We start from the raw sequence: 21,774 nt of genomic DNA, 5'->3' as shown, positions 1-21,774 counted from the left end.
ACTTTGGGCCCAGGAGTGAGAGGGGGTATTTCACATCTGTATGATCACTAGTTTATATTTTCCCCAGTATGATGCCTTTAGTGTATCCAAATACACATTAAAGTAGGAAAAGAGTTTTGCAAAGGTTGGTGTCATGGTGAGTGGAGATGCTGCAAGCTGGTGAGGAAAGCTGGGCTGAGTGAGAAACCAGCTCACTGGCCCTGGGAGAGGCCATGCCCGGGAACATTCCATATCCAGGATGTTCTGGCACGTCCATTAAGAGTCCACAGTGTGGGAGCAGGTGCAGGCTCTGCCGCCCCAGGCACAGCCTTGCATGCTTTGTAAAATGACAGGACAGGGACACCTGGGTGGTGTGTGAGCGACCCCCATCGAGAGGCTCTGGTTTGTCTCCTCGGGGGTTTCCCCTCGGGGTGGTGACAACACCGCATCTTGCCTGGGAAGTGCCCTGGATGAGGCTCCTGGAGGGCAGGCTGAGGTCTGGAAGGCCGAGGCGGCACAGCACTGTCCACCCTCCTTAGGGAGGTGGCGGGAAGAGCTGTCCCTGGCCAGTGGGCTGTTGGGTGAACCGTCCTCGGTTCATTTAAGGACAGCAGCAGACTTGGTTTCTCAAACTGATAACCACTGATTTATTGCCTAATGTAGGGAAAGCATGTTGTTCTCAGCCAGGGCCACCTCTACTTCCCCTCTTGGCTGAATCCTGCCGGCCCCTGAACGTGGGTGCGAAGGGGCCGGTGTGAGAGTCTCGTGTCCAGGGCTCCCCCAAGCCCCACTTGGCGGCTGGGCTGGATCAGCCTGATTCGTGTGTCCCCCAAGTGTCTGTGTGAACATTCGGGAGCCATCTCTTGGGGCCCCCGCACTGCGCTCTCCTGCCTGCTCTCCAGGCTGTGGACGGGCGGTGGGGGCTGGGGGGAGGGCTCCAGTGTGTCTGGTGGGGACAGAGCCCTCCTAGCCCTGCAGCCTCGCCCCCACCCACGCCCCCGGCTCGTCTGTCCCATTAGTCTTCAGTGCTCACCATGGCCTGGGAGGGTGGGGCCCACTCCCCTCCTTACTTTGCAGCTTGTGAGACCAAAGCTTCTCATGTTTGCATTTCCTTTCTGCAACCAAACCAAACTTGTAGGTGATTTCACACAACTTGGTCCCTGGCCTCTTTTCTGTCTGTAAAAGTATTTCATCAATTTTAGTACTTTTGGAACTTGTGCTGAAATTTTAGTCTTCCAAATGGATCATAAAATACTAATCACAATACAAAATGTTCACTATAAGGTGAACATATAGAAGAATATGAAGTGGGAATCAACATCACCCTGAGTTGCCTCCAGAGACGATGACCTTTAGAACCCCCATGCCTTTGGGGGTGAAGTCTGTGATTCTCAGTCGCATTATTGGGACCATTCTTTTAATGTTTCACAATGCAAGAACGTGTCAGGACGTACTATAATTGCCCAAAGATGCCTACTTGTAGTTTTTGCTTTTATAAACATTTGGAAATGGAAATCCTTGTGCATACATGTTTACACACTTATCCATCTATTTCTTTGGATAATAGAACTGGAATTGCCAGGCCAGAGGATCTGTGTGTGTAAGATTTATCATGCCTGCCATGATTGTGTCAACTTCAATAACTGACACCTCATCCTCACCAGAAGGTTCTGAGCACAAGCTTTTTAATCTTTGATGGAGAAAAAAGATCTCCAATTTTTAGCCAGGTTGAGCATTTTGGAATATATTTGCTGGCCATGTGAAATTATTTTGTATATTGCTTACTTGTGCCTTTGCTTATTTTTCTGTTGGTGTATTTTGTTTATAAGGACTTTAAAAATAATCACCCCATGTCATTTTTTTCACTTTGTGTTTGCTTCAGTTTGAGGGGTTTTACTTTGCTGTGTATCTTGAATTTTTACCTAGTCTGATTGATCAGCCTTTTTCCTTTATGGTTTCTAGTATTGGCTCATGATTAAAACAAAACGCTTTTCACTGGGTTCATTGTACGGGTCTTATTTTCATCATTCAGTCTGGGGCTGATTTCCCAGCATGTAATGAATGAGGACAGGGCCTCATCTTTCTGCACCAGATGGTCAGGCACTGCTCAAGCCAAGGGTGACTCAATCCCATTCCTCCTTCCGCCCCAGGTTGTGGGGTCTCATCCGCCTTAACGTTCTTTTCTACTTTGGATGTGCCGTTGCCCTACTACAGTTCCATCTGTCAACTGATTCATTTATTACCCAGGGACTTACTGTACTGCTTCATGAAGAACTATGTTCTGATTACAGGGCTCTGCTGATCTTAAGCATTTTTTTCCCCGGATGAACTTGAAAGAAAATGGAATAACAGCTAAAAATAAAATTTTAGTGGAATTCCAAAAACTTAAAAATGATTGTTTCTGTTTCTGAAGAGCTGAGGGACAGAATGTATCAGGATATGATAAGTATTTTCTCCCCATCAGTAATTAATATCACAGAGGACACCATAAGTGCACTGTCATTCATGTTTGTTTGTTTTAATGGCAAAGCTATTCAACTTGTGTGGAAAGAAGCTGTGAGTCTTCCTTTTGTCCTTCCCATGTCCTCTGTTTCAAGAGGATAAGAATTATTTTATGGAATTACAACTTGGAAACTATGATATGTTTACATTTGGTTTTCTTTGTGTTTATCATGCATGGGGCTTGCTTAGCTTCTTGAATCTAGATTTATGTTTTTCATCAAATTTGTGGAATTTCCTAGCCATTCCCTCAAATAATTCTGCTGTTGTCTCTTTTCTGTTCAGATTCAAGTACACATGTATAAGACCTTATATTATCTCACTCACTGATTATTAAGGCTGTTCATACAGTTTTTAAACTATTTTTTCCTGTTTAAAAAAATAGGATCATGTCATTGAGTACCACTAAATGACCTGTTACTGCCCACTCTTCTTTAAAGACTTTACAATATAAACTTTAGATGAATCTGTCAGTTCTAAAATTAGTTTCTAATTCTTAACTAAGTTTTTTCATTTATTCATGTACGTGAACAATCTTTACATCCTTGTGCATATGTATAGTACAGGAGTCAAAATCTTTGGTCATTCTCACATTCGGATCTTCTCAGAGCAAGTCTTCATTGATTCTTTTGTTCTGTGTATGAGTCACATTAACCTGCGTGTCCTAGTACTGTGGGTTGTATCTTGGATGTTGGGTATGTATGTTGTGGATTCTGTTACGTTTCCCTGCAGAATGCAGGGTTTTCTCACTTTAAGCATTGAAGGGCTCTGGACCCACCTTAACAGTCTGCGCTGTGATGCAGTTGGGTGGGGTCAAAACGAGGGGCAGATGAGCTGCTGAGAGCACCAAGTTGAAGGAGGTGTGAGCACTTAGCTTCATGCTGCTGCCAATGGGTACGTGGTTTTGTAAGATGGTTTCCTACTCTGTTCATGTGGTGAATCACATTGATTTCTGAGTGTTCAACCAACTCTGCAATCCTGAGATAAACCCGACTTGGTCGTGGTGTGTTGTCCTTCTCTTGTTATTCAGTTATTAGTTACTGCCAAATCTGACTTGCTGTATATTTAAGGGTTTGTGTGTGTATATGTGTATTAGAAATACTCATCTGTAATTTTCTTATAAAGTCCTTGCCACATTTTGGCGTTGTGGATTTCGGGTTAGTAATTTTATAGTTTTGGCATCCATTTTAAAATTATTTATACCACAGCCACCAAAATAGAAACATACCGTGGGTTTTTACAAAAAAGATCTGCAGCAACACCTAGTGAAATTTATATATATATGTATATATATATATAGTTTTATCTATGAGAAATGTCACCATGCATAAAGGCTGTTTTCACCTAGGCATCTGTTCTGACTGCTGCCCACAGATGCTGGCGGAATATTATAGACTCTGTATAGAGTCCTCATCCTGGCCACCAGTCAGAGCTCTGTCATCGAGTACAACCTGCATGACAGTGAGTTTGTCTTCTGGGGGGTGTGAGCTGATGAGGGCTAGTTACCTCAAAGGACCAGTTCCTTTCCTGGACAGGTGCTATGGAAGAAGATGTCTTGATCTACAGAGCAGATGTGTGACTCCGGAAAATCACAGTGACTCCTGCTGTTCTGACACGTACTAGAAGGGCTGGACTTGGGACTCTCATGTCCAGGGGACAGCGTCTGTGCTGACAGTGCCTGTCTTTCCAGTGCCTGCTGGACGTGGCCTTGAGGTTGCAGATGGACACCCGCTACCAGTTCAGCCCAGAACAGTCAGACCATCTTAACACTATGAGCATGAATAAGACCCACCAATCAAATTACTTTTCTAATTCCAAGAAAAGAGTTGTCTCCTGTTGCTCCATTGAAGAGTTCTTCATGTTAAAATCATTCACTGTAACATCTCTTTTGAAGGTCAGCCTGTGTCTTGAAAGACACCATTCAAAGCCTTCTGAAAATGGTCCACAAGGGAGGATGGAACGGCTGTCAGGCACCTGAGGGCTGAGTCCGCCCCAAGCAACCTCACAGCTTCAGGGAGATTAATTCCATCGCAGCCCAGTCAGGATCAAGACTAGGGGCAGGGGCAGGACGTCTGTAAGAGGCCAGGCAGTCTCCCAAATCTGCTCTGTACACGATGGCCAGCGTATAGTCTGTTTTGATTGAGGCTCCAAAGAAAATCCAGCTGGAGACATTTTCTTTGAAATTCCGCTTCAAGGTGCTTTCAGTTGTGATGTGAAGGGCTGACACACAGCCTCTGCAGCCCGGTTTCTGCAGTCATTTCAAGGCGTAGGTGTGCCTGACTCGGTCAGACGCAGCAGCCACCTCTGGGGCCGGTGTTGAGTGGATGAATTTGCTTCCTCCCTTAGCAAATCCCCCAGGGATCCTGGGCAGAACACAGGTTAAGCTCCACTCTATGCTCCAGCCCCTGAACCCCTCAACCCCTTGTTTTGCTCAGCGGCTGTGTTGGGTCAGATTTGTAAGCTCATCATGTAAATCATATTTTTCACCCCCACCTTCCAGGTAAAACTTTTAAAAGTTGTACAGTATGCATAAAATAGACCATTTAAATCATTTTACAGAGTACAGTTCACGGCACTGAGTACATACGTTCATAGTGGTGTGCAGTCTCCCTAGTTCCAGAACCTTCCATCATCCAGTACCTAAGCTCCATTCCCAATGGCAGTCACTGCCCATTCTCCCAACCTCCAGCCTCTGCAAACACAAACATCCTTCCTGTCTCCACTGATTTATCTCAACCAGGGTTAAGCCTTGAGCATATTTAGTGGGGAAGAGGGTACAGTTCAACCCCCAGCATGCAGAGTCTGCATCTTGAGTCTGGAGTCTTCATTCCATGGGAAATGCCTCTGAGATTCACCTGTTGTTTCAGTAGCTTCTTCCTTCGATTTCCAAGTGGGGCTCCACTTAGCATAACTTGTTTACTCCTTCACCTACTGAAGGATGTTTGGAGTGTTTCCAGATCTGGGCGATCACCAGTAATGCTGTCACTGGAGCTCATCACAACGGGCCCTTCTCTCCTTCCTCAGTGGTCATTTGTGTCCTTTTTCCTTGGTCATTCCAGATGGAGTTAATCTGCTAATTTTTTTTCTTTTCAAAGAATCAGTTTTTATTTCATTGATATTTCTCTTATCTCCTTTTTCAATTATATTGACTTTGCTGTGGGTTTAGTTCATTCTTTTCTAGTTTAAGGTAGAATTGTAGATGACTGAATTTTAGGTTTTCTATAAGCATTTCGTGCTATAAAATTCCCTATGAACTCTTTTAGCTGTTTTCACAAATTTGATATATTTTCATGTTCATTCTGCAAGTTTTCTAATTTCTAAAACTTTTTGTAATTCCTAAGACTTCCTCTTTGAATCATGAATCTCAAAATCTGTTGTCTATGGGACTTCTCTGGTGGTCCAGTGGTTAAGACTACACTTCCACTGCAGGGCACACGGGTTTAATCCCTGGTCTGGGGACCTAAGATCCCACATGCTGTGTGCTGTGCAGATAAAAAATTAAAAAAGTTTTTTCCAGTATCCAAACATTTGAGAATTTAAAAAATACCTTTATTATTGATTTCTACTTTGATTTCCCTAATTGTCAAAGAGCATACATACTATGTACGGTTTTAATTCTTTAAGGCTTGTAAAGATTTGTTTTACCCAAGATTTGGTATATATTGGTGAAATGTTCCATGTGCATGTGAAAAGAATGTGTATTCTGTTGAGCAGAACGCTCTGTAAATCACAATTACTTTGGCTGGGGTTGCTCATGGCTTATAGACTTGCTTTCTGTCTACTTGTTTTTTCTCAGTCACCTAGAGTTGAGTGTTGAAACATCAAAATGTAATGTGGATTTATCTGTTTTAGTTCTGTCAGCTTTTGCTTCCTTTAGTTAACGTTGTTTTGAAGAATTGCTCCTTTTATCATGATGCAGTGCCCTTTTTTATTGGTGATAACTTTCCTTGGTTTGAAGTCTGCTCTGTCTGAAAATAAAATAACTACTCCTGGGGATTCCCTGGCAGTCCAGTGGTTAGGACTCTGTGCTTTCACTGCTGAGAGTTCAATCCCTCGTTGGGGAACTAAGACCTCATAAGCCACGTGGTGTAGCCAAAACAGAAACTACTCTTGCTTTCTTTTGGTTAGTGTTAGCATGGTTATCTTTTCCTGTTTATTTAATCTATATGAAATGTCTTCATATTTAGTTTCTTGTAGACAACATATAGTCGTGTTTTTTGATCCACTCTGACAATCTATGTTTTTTTTTTGGACAATCTATGTTTTTTATTGGTGTATTTAGACCATTGATGTTCAAAGTGATTACTGATATAATTGGATTAGTATCTACTACATCTATTACTGTCTTGCACTGTTGTCCTTGTTCTTTGAAAATGTTACGCCTAGGTAGTTGGTTGTGGGTTTTTTTTTTTTTTTTTCTTGCATTTATCTTGATTGGCATTCTCTGAGCTTCCTGGAACTGGGGGAAATTCTTAGTCATTCTTGTTTCAAATATTTCTTCTGTTCCTTTCCATTTTGTCTGGCACTCCTGTTACACATAGGTTATATACCTTATGTAGCTGCCCCATGGTCCTTGGATATTCGGTGTTTTTTCCCCCCTAGTTTTTCTTCTGTTACCTTTTTAGTTGTGAACGTTTCTACTGATACCTCCTGAAGTGCAGATTCTCTCCTCAGTTGTGTCCAGTCTACTAGCAAGCCCATCAAAGACATTTATTTCTGTTACAGTGTTCTTCATAGTTCTTAAGGATTTCCATCTTTGTGCTTACATCGCCTATCTGTTCTTGCATGCTGTCTACTTTATCCATTAGTCCTCAGCATATTAATCCTTATTTTCAATCCCATCTGCTAACACCACACCCTGTCATGTCTGGTTCTGATGCTTGCTCCATCTGTATAAATTGTTTTCCTTTTAGTTAATGCTTGTAATTTTAAAAAATTTTATTTACTTATCTGGGTACTTTGGGTCTGTTGTGTCATGCTGGTTCTTTTGTTGCAGCACGCGGACTCTTAGTCCCCACTCTTGTATTTTCCCTTCTGTCTTTCCAATCTTGGGGGTAGTGGTTTGCCCTGCATCCTCACCTCCATTAGATCCAAGATTAGTTGTTGATTCTCAGGCTGTTGTGCTATTTACGTGGTAGGATGGATGGAGTGACGACTTCCCAGTTCCATGGATCCAGAAACCGAAGTCCCTGCTTCATTTGAGATCGTTGTTGGGTGCCTGGAACCTTAGGGCTGCTGGACATCTTGGCAAGGTGACCTTGTACCATTATGCAGTGTCCTTTAGGTGTGGTAATTTTCCTAAGGTCTACTTTGACATTAATATAGTCCAACTTTCTTTTGAATGTTTCCAGGATTTATTTCTTATATCCTTTTACTTTTTAACCTATCCATATTATTTAAAGTAAGTTGGGTCTTTTTGATCCAACTGACACTCTATTAATTGGTATGCTTAGACTGTTTATATTTAATTATTGAAAAGATCCTACCATATTGTTTTGCTTGTCCCCTCTGCCTTGGTTTCCTGTTCTCTGCCTTCTTTTGTGTTATTTCAAGAAAAATTTAGCATTCCGTTTTGATTTGCCTATTAGATTTTTCCTTTGTTATTAGTGATTACACCAGTGACTAAGGCACACAAAGCTAGCTTTTCAGTCTACTTCAGAATGTTTTACCATTTCAATATAGAAATGTACAGACCTATAGACCTTTGCCTTCCTCCTTTATACTGTACTTTTGTCAATACATATTATGTATATACACTGAAAACCCTGACAATATTAAACTTTTACATTGGAAAGTTAGGATATTTTACAGAATTTAAAAGGAAAAACTAGTTATTGTATTTCCCCAAATATTTACCATTTCTGTTGATCTCTTCCTTCATTCCTGAAGTTCCAAGGTTTCTCTCTGCTATTACTCTCCCTTTTTGCCTGAAGAATGTCCTTTAGCATTTTTTTTTGAGCATCTCTACTGGTTAGGAATTCTCTCAATTTTTTTTCATCTAAGAATCCTTTAATCTGCACTCCTGATATTTTCTATGGATATAATATTCTAGATTGACAGTTACTTTCAGCCCTTTGAAAATTTTCTAGGCATATGGCCTCCATGGTTTCTAATGAGAAATTTGTATTCAGATTATTGTTATAATTGCAACGAGTTACTTTTCTTTGGCTGCTTTCCAGATAAAATGTCTTGTTTCTTAGCCAGTGGTAATGCCTTGACATGGTTTTTCTTTGGGTTTATCCTATTTGAAACTCTGTGAATCTTTACAATTAAATCTGGGACATTTTCAGGCATCAATTTAAAAAATATTTGTTTTAAACACTGATGTCTTCCTCCTCTTACTGGAAATTCACTAAGCCAGTGTATATTAGATCTTTTTATATTATCTCACAGGTCCCTGAGCCTAAGGTTTGTTTCCAATTATCTGTTGATCCACTGGATTTTTCATTTGTTATTATTGTTAAGTTCTATAGCTCTTGGTTCATTTCAAGAGCATCTGCCTTTACTTCATGGAGTTTGGTTACAATAATTAAAGTCATAGAAAGATAATGTCCTTTTCCAATTATTTCAACATACTTCAACTGACATGTTAACTTTCTTTCCCCTTAAGAGATTTTCCTGGCACAAAGAGATTTTGTGCATTTTGGACATTGTTCATTTTATGAACCTGAGTTCTGTTTAAATCCTCTAGTGAATGTAGAATCTTTTTTTTTTTCTTTAAGCAGGCAAATAACCTAGCTAGATTCAGACTAAATACGCTGACCTGCCCTCTGTAGGCTGTAGTCTGGGGTTAGTTGTTTCCCAAGCTCTGCAGTGCTATCTGGGGCCAGTCTTTATGGGAATTTGTTCAATTAATAAAGCCTTTGCTTTGCTTCCTCAAGGTCAATTCTGGGCATGTGCAGCTGAGGGTGAGCCCAGAATACCATACCTAGCCCTAGGGAGTTTTTCTCTAATGTCCTGTCTCCCTGGTACCCCCTTTTCTGGCCTTTGGCTAAAAAGCTCAGGCTTTAGCCTGTGTGATGTTGTACACTTCTTGGGGCCAAAGAAAAGTATTTCTGCCCTCCCCTCTCCCTGACCTTCTTTGGACTAGAAAGAAGTCCCCTTGTCTAGTTCCTCTTTTGAGTCCTCAGTGTCTCCAGGGCTACTGCTTAGAAGTATAGGTTTGTGACTCCCCTCCCCATGTCCCACATGGGTCCCCCCTTTCCTCATGGGGAGAGGGCTTCTCTTGGGTATTCTGTTCATTCCTAAGATGCAGCTCTTACATTCAGGCTGTCCTGGAGTCTACACTAAGAGATACAAGAGGGAAGAAAAATTCAAGAAAATGGTCACCACACTGGTTGTTCTTACAGTTTTAATACTCCTGCTCCTATTTCTTTTTTCAGAGAACTGTGATAGATGCTTTATTTATTCAGCCAATGGTTGAGACATAGGGCAGAGTGTGGGACCTCAGGACATTTCTAAAATCAGAAATTTTGTGCCCGCAGCTTTAGTCATCTCATCAGAGATCACCTGAGACCCATGTTAAAATCTAATTTTGTACTGCTGTGCACATAAACATGGAGGGAGAGGTCACAAGAGACATGTCAAGTCAGCACAGTATTCCACAAAGACCTGCAGTAAATGCTGGCCAGCAGGCCACCATTTACACCACTCCATACTACGGATTCGTTCACCTCCCATGTTTAGGCCTCAACTTACTATATGGTGACTACACAGATACACATAACATGCCCCAATACCTTCCTTTCTTCTCCTGCCTTGGCTTGCACCACACTGCATGCGGGATCTTGGTTCAGTGACCAGAGATTGAACCTGTGCCCCTGGCAGTGGAAGCGTGGAGCCCTAAACACTGGATGCCAGGGAATGCCCCCCAAATGTCTTCCTTACACACAAAATATGGCCTAAATGTGGGCCTTCTCACAATAGCTTGGCTTTTGCTACATGAAGAAACTCTTGATCAGTTAACTGAATTATTTCCTACACCTAAAGGCTTCCTTCAACCTCTTTCTTAAAAAGTATTTAATCAATTTGGCTGCACCGGGTCTTAGTTGTGGCATGCAGACTTAGTTATGCCATGTGGGACCAAACCAGGAATAGAAGCCAGGCCGCCTGCATTGGGAGTCTTAGCCAGTTGACTACCAGGTAAGTTCCTTACAACAACTTTTCCTTGGGTAAAGGTAGGTTATTCTCTAAGATACCTGTCCCGTCTTATTTGACTCAGTTTAACTTCAACAAAGTGATCCTAGGAACTATCGTAGTTTTTCCAGAGTGAGAAGGGGGAGGTAAGACCTAACACATCCTAAAGCATCTATTAATACAGCATGGACAACAGATCTGAAAAAATATTTAGGGATGTTTCCATTAGGAAAGACAGTCTCAGTACATGAGGAGCAGTTCTTTTATGCTAATATGAACTGTTTTTACATTAGGACATGAATGTCAAGAACAAAACTCCCTGTGAACTCTGTCCTTGAGCTTCAGTTATCTCCCAAAGAGGCCTCTGTGGCGTCATTTCAGTATTCCTCCTTTCTCCTACTACCCCTTAGGACATCAGCAATCTGTGCCACAGACTTTTCAGTAGCTGGACAATCTAAGTGTTAACAGTGACTTGGGGACTGGAGTACCTATGTGCCTCTAAATTTAGACACAATTTTCATCTCATGGGAGAATGTATCTCAGGCTCAGGAGTAAATCAGAAGAAATGGCAGCTACAACCATAACCTCAAAGTTAGTTTTAAAACTCCAACAGGATGGATAACAGCCAGCAAGACTTTGTCATCATGGCCTGTGACCCAACTCCCTCTTCCCACACAGGCACTCGGTGCCCCCTTTCTCCTGGTGGGTCAAGGAGCCTGTACTGATGCTGTCACAGCAGTGTCCTGGAACACGTGCTCCAGTGCTACCTAGGCCTTTGGCGTGCTCGGAAAAGAGCATATAAAAAAGCAGTGCCTGCTTAAGCTTATCAAAATGACAATGATACTCTGTATTCAATTAAAATTAATAAAAATATTTTATTGAATTTCAGGAACTTGGTACTTTTAAAATTTCAAACCTTTGCACACAAATCACCACTATACTTTCTAGAATAGTGGAGGTTAGGACTTGAAGATTGTCACTTGTCTCCTTGTAATCGCATAGCACAGAAATCCCAAGTCCTGACACGCCCCACCCCCTTCTGACCGTGGCCTCGCCTACTCTGTTGTTCTAGGAGGGGGCTATGTGAGGGGTGATGCATTTAAGGAGCTCAACTGTCTGAGTGGAGACTCTACTGACACGAGAGGAAGATCAACCCTAAATCATGCACGGACACCTTGGGATGCGCCACATCACTTGGATCACATGTGAGTTTCCCTTTTGTATTTTTGTCTGGTTCAGGGCGAAGCTGCTGAAATGAAGTTTCTAGTCCCTGAGGGAGCTCAGAAGTTTGGCAAAGGTCAAAGCAGAGACTTTCTGAAATGACATTTAGGAACCACCAGTAGACTGCTGGGCAGGAGTTAAGTGCAACGTGACTGTTGATGTAGCACCAGGCATCAAGTGGGGCCACAAGGACACAAGCTCAGTGACTCCCAGGTGTTGAACGGAATTCACAGCTAAATTCAAACATTTTAAAAACTGCCCAGGACATGGCAGTTTGTTAATCTATATTTTATCCCCCTGCCTCTTCCTTGATATTCTTAAATATCTATGTGCCAATGAATGAGCCAAGACAGCAGGAAAAAGGAAAGAGAACTCCTCGCCTTCGAAAAAGACATGCTCTAGCTCCCGGCAGCAAAACTATCCTTCTCCCTTTAGATTTGAGAACAGGGTACTTTTCTTACCCAGCAGAAACCCCTCCAACCCCAAAAGTCTACATTTTAGGCTCAGAAGTAATCAACTGATAGACTGGGCTTACACAGGGAAAGTCTACCACGGTCTTTTGGGATGGTGGTGGATACGCATCTCCTGGGCAACACACAAGGCATCTGCTTAGTGTCACCTGAGTCGTCTCCCTACCAAGGTGGTCTTGTCCACTCACCTCCCCAGAGCTCACGGTCAGGGGGGCTGCAGTGGCCCATGACTGACAGGTCTGGGGCACTCAGCAGAGTGACCCAACCCCACAAACAGGACACAGCACATCTGAATTACTTTTCAAATTGCAAACCTTCTGTGTAAAAAGACAAATAAAAATATACATTCCAAGGTATCTGTAAAGTGCCTGGGAGATGTAGATTGCTGCCCTGAGGTGCTCTGATCCATCCGTGCTTCAGTCTGCAAGTTAGATTTTGCTACTGTCACACACGTGGTCTCATTCACATGATGGTTTTGTTTTTATTTTTTAAATGGCTGAGTTATAAATCCAGCTAGTGTGCAGTAATTTCATAATTTTAATATGCATTATCTGCAATAACATTGTGACAGCTCCATACCGTGGATTGACACACAATACTTAGAACAGATTTATCATATTTGGTCTTTAGGTAAATAATAAATGTTTTAAAATTGCCTAAATATACCATTCTGAGCCGTTTCATTCCACCAGGAAAATACAGGGGTTTTTTTTTTTTCCTCTCTTTAAAAAAAATTAAATACCAAAATAACTACATTTAAATAAATAACGTTATGATGATGACATTTAAAAATGCACAATAAGGCCAGAGCCCTCTTTCTGTTTGCATGCTGCTCAGCTCTGACCCCAGAAACCTCTGGAAAGGTGAGTGGCTTTCTTCCAGAGGAACACGGGCTGAGGCCGAGTGGGCCTCTGAGTTTTCATTCTCTCACCTTTGTTTCCTTTTCTCTCGCTTTTATTTTTTATAGGAGAGAAGTCAGCCTTAGTATTAGATTCAGTTCTAAAAGGTTGAGGGGAATTTCCTATTACAAATCAGAAAGCAACCTAGGTGTTTCCAATGCTTACCGGACGGAGGGCACCTGCTTCCAAGACCCTCGTGTTAACAGGCAGCTTCTGCCCCACCCCAGCAGCCGCTCCTGCCGTGAGGGGGCAAACCACAACATCACGGGGTGGCCGGCTGGCTGGACGATGCCAAGAGCTGGTGACGGCACCTAAAATAGTGAACGTGTCACGGAGAAATCTGTGACCTTTGTTTGAAAAAGGTGTGATAAAAGATTGAATCTTTTTTTTCCAAATGAAGGAGTAACAGTTCTGTCATTTTAAACATACACAATACGTAGGAGACTTGTTTTACTTAAGAGTGGAAAATTATGCCAGGGACAAAGTCAACACAAAGAAACAAACAACAAAAAGTAGCAAGAAAGAGAAATGGGTAAGTGCAGCTCCAGGAGCCTGGCAGCTCTTTCCGTCAGGGTTACAAGTGGCCCGCGGGTGTCCGTCTGTATGTCCGTCCTACACATGGAAATGGAGGATTAAATTCATCAGGTAACTGCTCTAACATGGGAAATTTGCAGATGTCAAGTAGCTCCATCTGACTTAAACAGGACAGACAAAAGTAAATCATTCCATAGGCTGAAAACAAACAACAAAAACAAACAAAACTACATTGTTTCTTCTCCCCAAATGAAATCCACACAAAATGTCCTGTGTGATTCCAAAATTTCCAGAGTAGAAATGGAGTGATCTGAAATGTCAAAGACCCCATTATTTTGTAAAGAAAGAAAGTACACCTCAAAATACTCTAATTCCACATGTGAACAACAAAATACTGTCTTGTCTACTGGCAGCGGGCGGTGGGGTGGCTCCGGCCCAGGCCCAGCAGGTCTGCTCGCACCGGGCGTGTCCTCCCTGGGAAGGACCGTGAGCCTCTACTGGGAGCTGAGCTGAACACTGGGCGGGGAGACACTGCCGGAACCCGGCTTTGCTGTTTGTGGTTCTGGTGTTCAGGGGCGACTTCAGTCTTTTAACTTAAGGAGTTTTAAGGCCACCTGGGTTTGTGTTTCCAGTGCTGAGGTGAAGTCCAACCGCAGGGCCCTCTACCCACCGAGGGAACACGCTCCGAGCGTCGGTGAGAGGCAGTGTCTCCTTTTGGCACCACAGAGTTGACGTTAAAGTGAGAAATGCTCTCCCGGCCGCTAGTTCTGGACGCCCTTCTCCCGCATGGCAGCCGGCGGTGCGTCCACACTCAGGGCGATGACGAGGCCCTCACTGTCTTCCGTCTTGACCCGCTTCAGCTCCGGCTGCTCCGCTGGGTCGCCGTTCTGGCGCTTGGTGGGCAGGGAGGCGGAGGCGGAGGCATGTGTCGCCAGCATGTGCAGGGGACTCGCTGCTGCTGCAGAGAGACAGTGAGTCAGACCAGTGCGTCTGGGTGGACGCGTGTCCCTGCCAGGCCCCTGGGGATCAGAAACCCCACCACATGTTAACGGTGTGAACAGTGAGTCTTTCTATGAAGGCACAGCATCTGTTTATTGCTTCCAATGGTGGGTTGCCTTGCTGAAGGGCGGAGGGCAGAGGACTGAGGCAGAGGTAGGACACAGGGCAGATGGCTCTACTGTTTTGGCCAAGGGGCCGCTACTGGCTTCTCCTCGATGCAGGGCCCCCAAGCCCAGGAGGGGACTGGGGTGTAGCAAGCTGAGCCTGCATCTGAGCCACATACCTGCTCCAAGCCTGTCAGGGGAGGGAGCTCCAGAGAGCCCTAGGCTGGCTTCCCCACACCTCTCCACCCAATCCCGTCCTCGCTCTGGTCTTCATTATGGAGAGGCCCTACCTCCTCCCGGACTCCCACTGGCACAAGGGCCTCCACCACCTCTGATCACGCCTGCGTCATGCTCTGCATAACCAGGCAAACCGCAACAGATGAACTGAAGAAGGTCATCCCACACCTAGAAGTGCTCTTCCTTCAAGTGGGAAGGCAGACTGGGCCAGGGCTATTTACCACAGGGGGGGTGGGGGTAGGGCAGGGTGTGTGCTGGAGGAGCGACCTAAAGAGGCAGCATCCTGTCCAGGAAGACCCCTGCCCCCCTACCCAGTCCCTTCGGGCCCCAAGGGAGGTTCCGGACCATGGCAGCAGGCGGCCAGATGGAGAAAGATGTGCACCCAAAGACCCTGGAACAGCGACCTCATCTCACGAGCATGCCTGAGTCCTGGCAGTGACGTGTGCTGTCTTGCTTCCCTGATGTTAGCAACTTGATGTTAATGCTGCAGTAGCTCATGACAGTTTGCTCTACATGCTGCATAAGAGCTATAAGCATAAGGGGTTTACACCAAGCTTTACAGCTCTAGGTATTCTAATGTATCGCTTTAGTTATTAGCACAGGGGGTCTACAGAATTTCCTTCCAAGAAATGGAACCTGAAGCTAAGTGAAGAGACACGGGGTAGGGGGCAGTTTGCAAACTGAAACAAATGGGAAGCCACAGAACACACACTGAGGTCAGAGAAAGGGGAGTTCCAAAACTGCCCCACCCTCATCTCCAGATTCAACACCATTCCAATTAAATTCCCAGTAGGCTTTTGTATAGGAAAATTCATACGATCATGTCTTCAGGGAACAAGGGGACTGGCAGCTGGACCCTGGTTACCATGGGGCCTCTGCCATCTCCACCGTCATCTCTTGAGAATGACTGCTGTGTCACCTTCATGGATAAGGACCTGTGTGGTGCGGGGGCAGCACTGCAATGAAGTCTGGGTTCTTCCAGCAGGACACACACTTCACTGCTGTAGTCCATGGTGGAGACACAGAGAGAGCCCTGGCGAGTTTGGAAGACGTCCCACAAAATTCTGGCTTGAATAAAAATGCTATTTCAGGAGGATGTAGCAATGAATCAGAGCAGAATGGAGTTAACAGTAGATCAGGACAAATGGTCAAAGCCTGAAAAATCATGTGACTGGAAGAACAGGCTGGTGCGGTGGGGCAGGGCAGCAGGGCCTGCTCTATGGGAGGCACGGCTGTAGGTGGGGCCTGGGTCCCGGATTCTCAAGCAGGCATGGTGTGGTTCCTAGGCCATGCTGAGCCTAGGGTCTTCCACTAACTGATCTGTAAACCCTTAGGAAAGGTGAAAGGAAAGGACCTGGGCAGTGAGGGAGCCTGAGAGGAGCAGAGAAGTCTCAGAAGGAAGACGGCAAAGGGGCACTTAGGCCACAGCAAGCAGGTGGGATGTCACCTAAATACGCAGTGTTGCCCCAGGACTCCACATCCAACCCAAATGAGTCGCTGAAGAAATAGCACAACCATAACCACACTAGTGAACGGCAGGTGTGGGACTGGGACTGAGGTCTGGGCGGAGAGCCTGCCTCACAGGCAGGCTCATCCCACCTCTCCGCCCCTCCATGAGCATCAAAATGTGCCCTCCCTGTGCCCATGGCAATAACCAGAGCTCAAGGCACCTGCCTGGAAAGACAGGCTTCCTTTTCTAAGGGTGGGAGGGTGGCTGTGATGATACACTACACTGGGACTCTCCCCTGTGAGGTCTCACAGGTGCCCACTAAGCAGGAGGAGCACTGTGTTCCTGTTGGGGTGCCTGGCCCTCAGTCACGTGGTGCCTCAGCAGGATGGGGATTCAACTCCAGGGCCACCTTTCAAGGGGACGCCAGGACCGTCCTGAGCCCCCATACTCCCCACCCATCCATGAGCATAGTCCACATACAGGCAGAAGCCAGCAGCTACAACCTGGGTGGTGGCACAGCCTCCAGACCGATCCTCTGCAGCCTTGTTGTGGCTGTGAATGCCCCCCAAAACACCCATCTTCGTCACTAGCCCCCCAGCTTGCCTGCTTCCCGCACCAGCAGGCCCTGGCCCTGCAGGTCAGTGTCCTGGGATGCCCTCCCCGCTCAGGCAGAGACCCCACTCCCATCTGAGTGTGACTCAGGGACATGCTTCCTGCTACAGCACAGCACCACTGCTCCTGAGAGGTGCCTGACACAGCTGTGATTCAGTCAGAGCCCCGAGCTGAGCCAGACCAGATGGGACATCAGGCTGGCGGCTACTGAGCCACTGTCTTAGGGGAACACAGGGTAGGGCTTACCAGCTGATCAACACACACCCTGTCTTATGTGTTTTTTGATTAAAGACAACTTAACCTATACTGTTTATTCATTAACATAGAACTCATGCCTGTATTTTCCCCATAAGGCACATCACAACCTTCGTGCCTAGAACACTCCAGGCCTTCTCAGAACCAGGCCCAGAGCCCACTTTAAATAGCAAAACCATCACAAAGAAGCACAAAACATGAAACACATGGCCCTCAGCAACAGTGGGGGGCTTCCCTGATGGTCCAGTTAGTTAAGAACCTGCCTGGCAATGCAGAGGACACCAGTTCAATCCCTGCTTTGGGAAGATCCCACGTGCTGTGGGGCAGCTAAGCCTGTGCACCACCATTACTGAAACCCAGGCCCTGGAGCCTGTGTCTGCAACAAGACACCACAGCAAAGAGAAGCCAGCACACCATAACTAGAGAGTGGTCGCCATTCATAGTAACTAGAGAGAAGCCCATGCAGCAACAAAGACCCAACACAGCCAAAGATAAAATAATTTAAAAAAAGAAACAGTGAGAAAGACACATGTTCACAGTGCGAGCTGAAACAAGGAGATGGGTGTTACCACATCCTGCTCTGCTGGGAGCCAGCATGCTGAACTCAAACACCTTGCTGCTCTGCACAAGCCCACAAAGGACTGTGAAAGCACACAGTGTTGACTTGGGAGTTATTAAGTAAATTTCAGTGATCTGCAAGAAATCTGCAAATATGGCATCCAAGTACGGACGCTCAAGTGTGTGTGTGGAACCACCTCCCAGGAGTCCCGCCAAGCAACAGCTTCACCCAGGGTGGGTGCCGCAGGTGCAGAGGCAGAATATTGCCCTGGAGGCAATGCTGCCTTGGTGCTAACCTGGCTGTGCTCCCCAAGTCCAAGCAGCCTCCTGCCCACAAGCCAGCAGAAGGCCATGCTGGTCCGGTGGGCACCCTGCCTGCTGCATCCACAACCTAACACGTGGTTCCTGGAGAAGGCCAGGGGTGGTTAAAAGAGCACGCCACTGGGCAGACAGCCCAGGTTTCCATAAAACCCTTTTGCCTCCTCAGCACCAGGACCTGGACCCAGCGCAGCACAGGCTGGAGGCCAGCCAGGGCCAGTTTTTGTGAAACGGGGAGACGGGAACAGTACCTGTGAGCATAGCAGAGGCTCTTTAGGATGACAAATGAAATGCTGGTCATAGGGGAATACTGTCAGCAGGGTAAAGACTCCTTTCTTCCCAGGACCACCACCCCACAAGTTGGAGGTCAAGGGCAGCAGAATCTCCACAAAGATGGACTAAATATCTATGACCAGAATTGTGGTCCAGTGCAGAAGAGGCTGAGAAGTGACCAGATGTTGGGTTTCTTGGTGAGCAGTATGAGCAGCCCCAGAAAGTGCCAAGAAGAGATTCCAATACACAATGGCCTGAGCCTGACTTCCAAATTCATCTACGAGGCCAGCACTACCCAGATATCAAAGCCAGCCAAAGACCATATGAGAAAACTCAAACCAATATCCCTGATGAATACTGATGTAAATATCCCCAGACAAAATACTAGCAAACTGAATTCAACAGCGTATTAAAATGATCACACACCATCACCAAGTGAGATTTATTCCAGAAATGAAAGGGTGGTTCAACATATAAAATCAACTAACAGAATACACTGTTTTGATAGACTAAAGGACAATATAACACACATGATAACCCACAGTTAGTCAGTGTCAATGCTGAGAGACTGGACGCTTCTCTCAAAATCAAGGATGCTCGTTTGCCAACACTAATCCACACTGTACTGGAAGTCCTACGGGCAGCTGGGCAGGAAAGGGAAATCTAGGCATCCAAATGGGAAAGGAAGTAAAACTACCTCTGCTGGCAGATGATGTAATCTTTATATACAGAAAATCCTAACAAGTCCACATAAAGAAACCCCCAAATAAAAAACTCATATAATCAGCAAATGTGCAAGGTACAAGATCAACATGCAAAAAAAACCAGTTCTATGTCTATACAGTAGCAATGAACAGTCTCAAAATAAAATTATGAAAACAATTCCATTTAGAAAAACATTCAAAAGAAATAGGAAGAATTTTAACCAAGACGTAAACACTGTAGGACTTCTATAGTGAAAACTATAAAACACTGCTGAAGACATTTAAAGACGACCTAAATAAAGGGACAGCTAGTTCACGCTTAAGGCTGAGGGAGCCTAACACTGTTAAGGTGGCAATACTACCCAAAGCAAGCTACAGATTTAATGCAATCCTACCAAAAGTCCAATACTTCCCCCTAGAACTGGAAAAGCTGATCTTAAAATTCATAATTCCTGACTCCAAAACTTTCTACCAAGCTATACTAGTCAAAGCAGTGTGATTATGGCATAAGGACAGACACGAGAATCAATGAAACAGAACCGAGAGAAATAAACTCATACAGCTGAGGTCAACTGATTTGCAGCAGCGGAGACAAGACCATTTAATGGGGAAACAACAGTCTCTACAACAAGCGGTCCTGGGAAAACTGGATCTCCACATGCAAAATATGAAGAAAGGCGCTTGCATGAGATACAAGAATTAACTCAAAATAGATCAAAGATCTGAATGTAAGAGCTAAACTATAAAACTCTTAGAAGAAAACACAGGGGAAGGTGTAAGTCTTCATGACCTAAGGTCTGGCAATGATTTCTTTTTATTTTATTTTTTCTCATATAGCTGTTTATTATTTTTTTTACATTGACATGAATCAGCCATGGATTTACACGTGTTCCCCATCCCTCTGGCAATGATTTCTTCTCACCAAATGCACAAGTAACAAAAGGGAAAATAAACTGGACTTAATCAAACTTAAAAACTTTTGTGCATTAAAGATACTATCAAGAAAGTGAAAAGATAAACTCACTGAATGGAAGGAAATATTTGCAAATCATATACAAGTATCCTCCCTACGCCCTTTTGTAAAAGTTTCCTTTATGCCACTTTGCTTTTATGAAATAACTACATCACTACCCATTTTCGCTAATGGAAAGAAGTCTAAAGAGGATTTTCACTTCTATGGAGAAAGGGGGAAAGCAAAAATATGCTTACCACTTGTTTTGCAGCAAGCCCTTAAAGGCAGCAGCACCCCTAGCAGTGAGTGGCACCACCAAACTCCTCCCCAGGAACCACACTCCATCTTAGCATCAAGACAGCAGAACTTTGAACTGTATCTGTGAGCATTTGTGCTCTCTCTTGACTCGTTTTGTACATCCATTAGCTAGACATGTTCTCAGGTTTCATGGGAATTCTCTACTTTTAAATAGCAGGGGATACCTGTATCTGATCAGGACCTAGTATCTAGAATATATAAAGAGTTCCTGTAACTCAACAACAAAGACAAATAACCCAATTTAGAAAAAAATAGTGTTAAGGATTTAGACATTTCTTCAAAGATGCTATAAAATAACCAACGAGCACATGAAAAGATGCTCAACATCATTAGTCACAAGGGAAACGCAAATCAAAACCACAATTAAGATGACCATGATCAAAAATAAAAGGAGAAAATATCAAGTGAGGATGAAAAATAGAACCCTTATACCTCATTGAAGATGGAATGTTAAATTGCTGTGCCTGTTGTGGAAATCATTTTAATGGCTACTCAATAAATTAAACATAGATTTACCATACAACTCAGCAATTTCACTCCTAGGTATACACCCAAAAGAAATGAGAACAAGGATTCAAACCAATACGCTACATGAATGTCACAGCATTATTCCAAACAGCCGGAAGGTGGAAATGACCCAAACGCCCACGAACTGATGAGCAAATGAAAGGGAAACATACTCAGCTAAGAAGTGATGTGCTGACGCACACTGTAACGTGGGTAAACCACAAAATATTAAAGAGGCCAGTTAACAACAGCCACAATTCATATGATCCCATTTATAGGAAATATCCAGCACAGGTAAATCCACAAAGTAGATTAGTGGTTACCAGGGACTAAGGTTAAGTGGGGAATGAGGAGTAACTGCTTAACAGGTATGAGGTTTCCTTTTGGGGTGATGAAAATGTTTTTTAGCTAGTTAGAGGTGATATCTTCAAAATACTGTCAATGTACTTAATGCCACTGAACTGCATACTTTAAAATGGTAAATTTTGCATGTATATTTTACCACAATTTTAAAAAAGTACATATGATTTGAATCCTAAGGAGACACTAGGTATAAAAGAATTTACTGTTTATTTTTAAAACTATAATAATGGTATTGTGTTTATGTATTAAAAGAGAGTTCTTATCTTTTAGAGATGCATGCTCAAACAGGGAATGACATATGTGGGTGGGAGCAGACAGGACAGGTGGGGAACATGAACAAGGTTGGCTATGACCTGATTTCCAGAATGTCTGTCATTTTCCACAAT

General features: G+C 44.2%; 1 protein-coding gene across 1 annotated transcript in view; it reads right to left on the bottom strand.

The window, feature by feature from the left end:
• Positions 1 to 13,637: 13,637 nt before the first annotated feature.
• FOXK2 (forkhead box K2) overlaps positions 13,638 to 21,774 on the bottom strand; it is a 50,459-nt gene continuing 42,322 nt past the window's right edge. Inside the window, exon 9 of the mRNA XM_020907324.2 lies at positions 13,638 to 14,696. Within this exon, the coding sequence (XP_020762983.2) occupies positions 14,500 to 14,696 (197 nt within the window). The 3' untranslated portion in view covers positions 13,638 to 14,499. The remainder of the gene's footprint in view (positions 14,697 to 21,774) is intronic.

This window comes from Odocoileus virginianus, chromosome 17 (assembly GCF_023699985.2).
Source record: "Odocoileus virginianus isolate 20LAN1187 ecotype Illinois chromosome 17, Ovbor_1.2, whole genome shotgun sequence".
Classification (NCBI taxonomy): Eukaryota; Metazoa; Chordata; class Mammalia; order Artiodactyla; family Cervidae; genus Odocoileus; species Odocoileus virginianus.
Note: the sequence above shows the minus strand (reverse complement) of the source record. Positions and strands in the feature narration are given on the sequence as shown.